Genomic DNA, 6,975 nt, shown 5'->3' on the forward strand with positions numbered 1-6,975 from the left:
AGAGTTGAGATTGGGACCTTGACTTGGCAGTTTGAGGAAATGTTCCCACCTAAAGACCTTCTCTCTCTTCTTCAGGCAGATATAATGCATTTGAATGATTCTGTTGTTCGACGTCACCTGTTTCTTGATGTGCTTGCTGGGACCAAAGCATTAGTAAGTGTGTTTCAGAGCTTTTAAATCCATTGTGAGATGTTTTGCTGAAGTCAGATACTTCAGGGTTCCCTAGACTGCTAGATACACAAGTAGTCTAGGGTAAAGGGATTGATTTGATTTCAGAATTTACTGTACAGAAACAAATCTATTCCAAGTCATGGGCCTATGAGATTGCCATCTTCCTTCCCCTTCATCATTTCAAAGCTGGTTCTCAGCCCAGCTGAGGAGGTCATTGGAAATGGTAGGGGTACACCCCTGTGTGTGGAAGTTAGGTTTCCTAACTAGCACAATTCTAGGCTTTGACTTAACTATTTTTCTTCAGCTGCTGGTCCCAACATCAGTGAACTGCCTTCGCCTGGGATCCATGCTGTGTACTCTGCTGCTTATCTTACTTCGGCAGTGGACGAGGTAAGATCTATGTTGGAAGAGTGGTGAAAACTGCTGGCTCCTGGTTAGCTTCATTGATCAATTTCTGCCCTGACCCTCTTAACTTGTCCTTTGTTCTAAGAAAAGTAATAACTTGTGATTAAATTAAATTTACTACATTAGGTTTTTGTATATTTTTTCCATTATGACCGATCCAGAAAACTGCATCTGATTACTACAAATAAGTGGGTATACAGATGCCAGAGGCAAGTTGCTGATGACATCTGAGGCTTTCTATTTCACTCTTGTCTCTTTCCCAGAGATTTGGGTTCTGTGGATGAAATCCTTAGCTCCCTGATGGAGATTCTGGAGGGAATCCTACAGGCAGACCAACAGCTAATGGAAAAGGCTAAAGCCAAAGTGTTCTCAGCCCTCCTCACTGTCCTCCAGATGAAAGAGTTGAAAGGTAAGGTGGGCAGGATAGCAAATAAGGACACCACAACCACAGCAAGATATCTTTCTTCTAGTTCAGGAATCAGTGTTGGTTTGTACTGGTTTTCTCTGGGACTTCTCAATGATGGGAGATTTGGGGTTGGGAGGCTGCTATTCTAGGCATGGATCTCAGACTGATATATAGCATTTCCATTACTCCCTCTTCAGTGGCCTCTCAGAACTCCACAATGTTTTCTCAATTTCTCCCTTTTACACCTCTTCTTCATTCTTCACTTAGTTGAAGTTTGTATCCCATTCTGGATCAAGAGGTACTATTTCTAACCCTCAGCCCAGGAAAGGGGACCCTCCCCCTTCTCCCCACAAGCCCAGTAGTAGGTGGTATTAAGGGATTGTCAGTGCATCCTTTGTCTACTCTGCAGTGAGTGAGATCACACAATACTCCCAGCTGGTGCTAAATGTCTGCGAGACTCTTCAGGAAGAAGTGATTGCCCTCTTTGACCAGACCCGTCACAGCCTAGCCTCTGGCAACGTATCAGAAGACAAGGACAGCATGGAGACGGATGACTGCTCACGGCTTCGGCACAAGGACCAGCGGGATGGGGTATGGGTAATTTGTTTGGCCCCTTCCCACAGAACCTTAGGAGCCTTCTGCCATGTGTCCCCTTACTTTCTTCTTGGTTCTAGCAGGTGTGTGTCCTGGGCCTACACTTGGCCAAAGAACTATGTGAAGTGGATGAGGATGGAGACTCTTGGCTGCAGGTTACCCGTAGGATCCCTATTCTGCCCACTCTGTTCACTACCCTGGAGGTGAGCCTGAGAATGAAGCAAAACCTGCACTTTACTGAGGCTTCACTGCATCTTCTGTTCACATTGGCCCGAACTCAGCAGGTAAGAGACAGGTTAGAAAGCCTGCATCCCGGAGCTATCAGGAACATAGATTCAGATAGTTCTGACAGTCCCAAACCATCTTTCCTGTCCTCATATAGGTTAAATTGTCTTTCTAGATATTTCCTGTCAGGGCTTGGAAGGTACCGATTATGTCAGAAATCCAACAGCATCTTGGAGTCCTTATTGGGGCTGTACTCATCCTCGTTCTTCATTCTCTCCCATAATCCATCATTCCCTGCCCACATAATCAGGGCAAGAGAGCTGTTGATCCATCCCAGTATTTTGGGCTTCTACGCATGGTGGAGGAGTAGTGGTGTGTTAAGTTGGCAGTATCTTGAGGGCTACTTTAGGGCATCTGTCATCTGTGTCCCAGGGTGCAGCAGCTGTGGCTGGAGCTGGCATCACCCAGAGCATCTGTTTGCCCCTCCTAAGTGTGTACCAACTCAGCACCAATGGAACAGTACAGGTGAGTACAGCCAGGCTTCCAGTAGAGGTACAGGTGAGTCAGCCTTCAAGTTCAGATGAGTGTTCTGTTAATGGATGAGTCTGTTTCTTGCTATTGAGATTAATACCCTTCCACTTTCCTGCCTTCTGAATCATGATACTTATGAGAGTACAGCTAATGTGGGAGCTGTAATAGTTCCTCATATAATTTCTGGTTTTTCAGCAAGAAAATCCGAACAGTTAAAAGGCATTACCTTTGTTACACTCATCAGCTGTGGAAAATGGAAAAAACCACTGAGAATAATTCTTTCCACATCATAGCTGAGGAAATAAGCACAGAGAGGGTAGCTAGCCATAAGTCATTGGCAAGACCAAGAGTAGGACTTTTGAATTCTGACATTGGCTTCAGTGCTGTGTCCACTTCCTTTTCCCTGAGGAGTCTAATGTACCCTGCTGCACTTGTTCCAGTCCACTGCAGTGGTGGAAGAGTGCAGGATTTTGGTGAGGACTGGGGAACACAGGCACACTCCTGGTACAGGAATGAGCTCGAATGCTAGTTCCTTAGATATATTGGTTATGTAGCTAGCTATGGAGCCTGTTTTGAGGTTTAGTAAGAACCTCCTGGTCCCACCCAGTAAATCCTTATTCTAGCCCCCTCCCCTTTGCAGTAGAATAGAAGAATATTAGAGCTGAGTGGGAGCCTAGGGCTCATCTAATATAATCCTCCTCAGTTTACAGATGAGGAAACAGGTCTAAAGGTGTACAGCAAGTTAGCAAGAGAGGTAGGACTAGATCTTACATCCCCTGACTTTGTGTAATGCTTTCTTTTATGTGATGTTGTTTCTCTTCCTTCATGATAGGCTTGTGGGGGGTGATAATTATGTTGATTCTGTGAAGCTTTCTCTTAATTTGAACCAATCTGTCACAGTTTCTGAGGCACATACAGGCTTCTCTGTTTATCAGCCCAGCTCACTGGACATTCTGTCCCGGTGGGAACAGAGTTGCTAGGCCACTTTGTCTCATTCCTCCTATTTATACCACCCAGACTCCTGGTGCTTCTCGAAAGTCCCTTGATGCCCCGTCTTGGCCTGGCGTCTACCGCCTGTCCATGTCCTTGATGGAACGTCTGCTGAAAACCCTACGTTATAATTTCCTGACTGAAGCCCTGGACTTTGTGGGTGTTCATCAAGAGCGGATTCTGCAGGTGAAATTTCCATACCCTCATTGGAGTTATGACTCCCAAGGCATCCATGTCTGTGGTCAGATGAAAAGCTTGGCTGTGGGCTGTAGTGCAGTGTGTTACATGAGTGAGGAGGGGCAGGGTTGCCTCTCAGAGGATTTACTGAAGTTAGAAACACTGTCTAGCCAATCTATGCTCCAGATGTGATAAGATTTGTTCATTTCATGCTTTTAGTGATTGACCCTAATGAAAATAATTGCCTGGTTGAAAATGGGGCCAAGTTCATCTCCTCAGGAGAGGAATTTACCCTAGCTAAGCAACCCTTTCTTTGCTGCTGTCTCTTCAGTACATCTAGAATTAATAAGTTATTACTAAGGCTCCCCCTCCCCCCCAAACCCAACCAAGCTATATTGGGAGCTTTCTCATCCCAGCCCTTCTCTTCTCCAGTGCCTCAATGCAGTAAGGACAGTGCAGAGTTTGGCCTGCCTAGAGGAAGCTGATCACACTGTAGGCTTTATCCTACAGCTCTCCAATTTCATGAAAGAGTGGCAGTTTCATCTGCCACAGCTCATGAGAGACATACAGGTAAGGGACAGTTTGGCTTTTGTCTTGGGCTGGCTTAGGTTAGTTGGGTATACCATGAGGCTGGTGTTTTAAAATCCAGGGCCTTTAACAGCATGGGGGTAGTGCTTATTCCTAGCAGCAGGAGCCCTTGGGACTCTAGGCCTGGACTTGTACTGTGGATAGACATCCTGTGAGATCTCAGATCATATGAAGGTGAAGCCCAGAGACCCCAGGGAGCTTCAGGAAGCAAAGGGTTGGGTTTTATGCACCTTATTCCTAGCAGGGGTGGGGAACCTGCAGCCTCATGTGGCCTTGAGGCTGCAGGTTCCCCACCCCTGCCTTAAGATAATTTTTCTTTTATAAAAGAACATTCAGAAATTCTGTCAAGGTTGAGTATTTGAGGGACAACAAGCATGACTGAAATGACCTGAATAGAGCTCTTAATAAAAAATATCCCATTTCCCCCATTCCCTGCGCTGTCTTCATCTTTCCTGGTGTGTTCTAGGTAAATCTGTGTTACCTGTGTCAGGCTTGCACCTCCCTCCTGCACAGCCGCAAGATGCTGCAGCACTATTTACAGGTGAGGGTAACTCCAGGATGGCATTTGTTATTCCTTGACTCCAGTTCTAACATTGTTACCCTGGATGAGCTGGAGAGAGTTCCTAGAGGGAGTCATCCCTGGTACCTTTCTCCCACCATAGAACAAAAATGGAAGTGATGCCATGCCCTCAGCTGTGACTCCTCGAGTCCAACGTCCCCCCCAGCCCTCGTCCTCAAAGCAGCCTAACCCTGATGGTGAGGCTGCTGAACAAAGGGCCCTGCGCATGGTCCAGTATAGCCTCCTGAAAATTCTCAGCAAGACGCTGGCCGCCCTGCGCCACTTCACCCCTGATGTCTGCCAGATCCTTTTGGACCAGGTATCCAGCCCTCGTGTCTCAGCAGGGGAGAGAAGACTCAGGGTGGGCATGGGAAGCAGAAGGGTGTTGGTGATCTTCTCTTGTATTTCGCCTCTCCACAGTCCCTAGACCTTGCCGAATACAACATCCTTTTTGCCCTGAGCTTCACAACCCCAACCTTTGACTCTGATGTAGCCCCCTCTTTTGGGACTCTCCTGGCCACAGTGAACGTGGCCCTCAACATGTTGGGAGAGGTAGGTCCAATGCCTAGAGTCTCTCCCTTACCACACTTTCCTTACCTTCTTCATTTTACATCTGGGTCTGACATTTCCCCCACTCCCTACAGTTGGACAAGAAAAAGGAACCCCTGTCCCAGGCTGTGGGGCTGAGCACTCAGGTGGAGGGGATCAGAACGCTCAAGTAAGACCTTTTCTTCGTAACACTGCCTGATCTTTGTTTCTTTTTTTGAATCTGAGCCCAGGATCCTGTTGGTGTTGGGTGGGAAATTTTCAGCCGCTCTTAGTCTTTGGCTCTGCATCCTTATTCCTAATTTTTCTGCTTTGCCAACTAATCTGTTGTCTTTCACAGGTCCCTCCTGATGTTTACAATGGAAAATTGCTTCTATCTGCTCATCTCCCAGGCTGTACGCTACCTGAGGGACCCAGCTGTGCACCCCAGGGACAAACAGCGAATGAAGCAGGAGCTCAGCTCAGAATTGGTATGGTGGGCCTTGGGGGCAGGGTAAGAGGGAAGCGGTCCTTTAGGGAAGGATTCCAACACCCTGTCTGCTGTTCACTTTGTACTCCTACAGACTCCTTTTAGTAATTGGATACCTTCAACTCTAGAGAGAAACAATCAAAAGTTTGACCTGTCCTTAACTCTTTCCCCTTTACATTCCAGAGTACATTGCTTTCCAGCCTTTCCCGTTACTTCCGCCGTGGAGCTCCCACTTCCCCAGCTGCTGGAGTCCTTCCTTCACCTCAAGGCAAGCCAGCTTCAGCTTCCAAAGCAGGCCCCGAGAGCCAGGAACCTCTGATTCAACTAGTCCAGGCCTTTGTTCAGCATGTGCAGAGATAGGGCAGTTGATTTTTCCACAGGCCACTCCTCCCTCCAGCCAGCCTAGGGGCTGTTAGCCTAAGACAACCCCACCCTACCCCCACTAAAACGCCTCTTACAGGAAACAAATGGTCCAAGCAGGTTCTCTAGGGAACCCATCCTTACTTTTGTATCTCACCATCGGGTTGGGGGAGGACAGTGGAATCAGAGGATCAGTTTTCTTTGCTACTTGTATAAAAAACACCCCATGAAAGCATATTCCTTTCCTGTGAGCATTCCTCGTTGCTGCTCATAGCAGCTGGGCCCATCTTCCCTCAGTGCATCCTGTCCTGAGTGAGGCCAGCCCCCACTGCCAGCTGGGTGAGAGGTGTGTGTGCCATGTACAGTCCAAGACAAGAGGCCGTATGCACGGGTTTGAAACGTCTCTTTACATGCTGTGTTATTGCATTTTTTGTAACTGCTCTATTTATACAAATATTAAAACACTGTTTATAGACACAGGTGTGGTGGATGTCATTGGAACTTCTAGCATGAGCCAGCATGACATAGAAGAGCACTAGAAATCCCACTCATGATATTTAACTAATTGTGTGACTAGTTTGTTATTTGTAAAATGGGGATAATACCTATAATGCTGTCATAGGTAGTACATAGAAGAATCAGATGAGATATGCCACTTTTACAGGCCTCAGATCGACATACAGAAATGCATCTCTTGGTGATTTGGGCCATTCTGTTTCCCTCTGTCTCTTGAAGACCACTTACTGTTGGACTTGGCTTCTGAAACCTCTCTCCTCCCTGCATGCTACATCCACATGCCCCTCCACTTCTCTGAAGGTTGTGCTATACTGAGACCCCATTGGGAATGTTCTCTGGGCGCTTGGGTGATAATGACCTATGTCTGAGAACAAAATAGGTTCTCGTGGAAGTGAACGTCTAACTTGGTAAGGAGGGAACACCTACATCCAAGACCAG

General features: G+C 47.0%; 1 protein-coding gene across 2 annotated transcripts in view; it reads left to right on the forward strand.

Annotated features, from left to right (window-relative positions):
• Window positions 1-6,498, forward strand: part of NUP188 (nucleoporin 188) — a 41,348-nt gene extending 34,850 nt beyond the window's left edge. For both annotated transcript variants that reach the window (XM_036750904.1, XM_036750905.1), the window contains 14 exons: window positions 76-153; window positions 476-561; window positions 840-985; window positions 1,392-1,573; window positions 1,660-1,860; window positions 2,234-2,326; window positions 3,350-3,508; window positions 3,932-4,069; window positions 4,554-4,628; window positions 4,750-4,965; window positions 5,067-5,198; window positions 5,291-5,364; window positions 5,533-5,662; window positions 5,845-6,498. In XM_036750904.1, coding sequence (XP_036606799.1) covers window positions 76-153; window positions 476-561; window positions 840-985; window positions 1,392-1,573; window positions 1,660-1,860; window positions 2,234-2,326; window positions 3,350-3,508; window positions 3,932-4,069; window positions 4,554-4,628; window positions 4,750-4,965; window positions 5,067-5,198; window positions 5,291-5,364; window positions 5,533-5,662; window positions 5,845-6,021 — 1,887 coding nt within the window. In that variant the 3' untranslated portion in view covers window positions 6,022-6,498. The remainder of the gene's footprint in view (window positions 1-75; window positions 154-475; window positions 562-839; window positions 986-1,391; window positions 1,574-1,659; window positions 1,861-2,233; window positions 2,327-3,349; window positions 3,509-3,931; window positions 4,070-4,553; window positions 4,629-4,749; window positions 4,966-5,066; window positions 5,199-5,290; window positions 5,365-5,532; window positions 5,663-5,844) is intronic.
• The last annotated feature ends 477 nt before the right edge of the window (window positions 6,499-6,975 follow it).

This window comes from Trichosurus vulpecula, chromosome 3 (assembly GCF_011100635.1).
Source record: "Trichosurus vulpecula isolate mTriVul1 chromosome 3, mTriVul1.pri, whole genome shotgun sequence".
Taxonomy (NCBI): Eukaryota; Metazoa; Chordata; class Mammalia; order Diprotodontia; family Phalangeridae; genus Trichosurus; species Trichosurus vulpecula.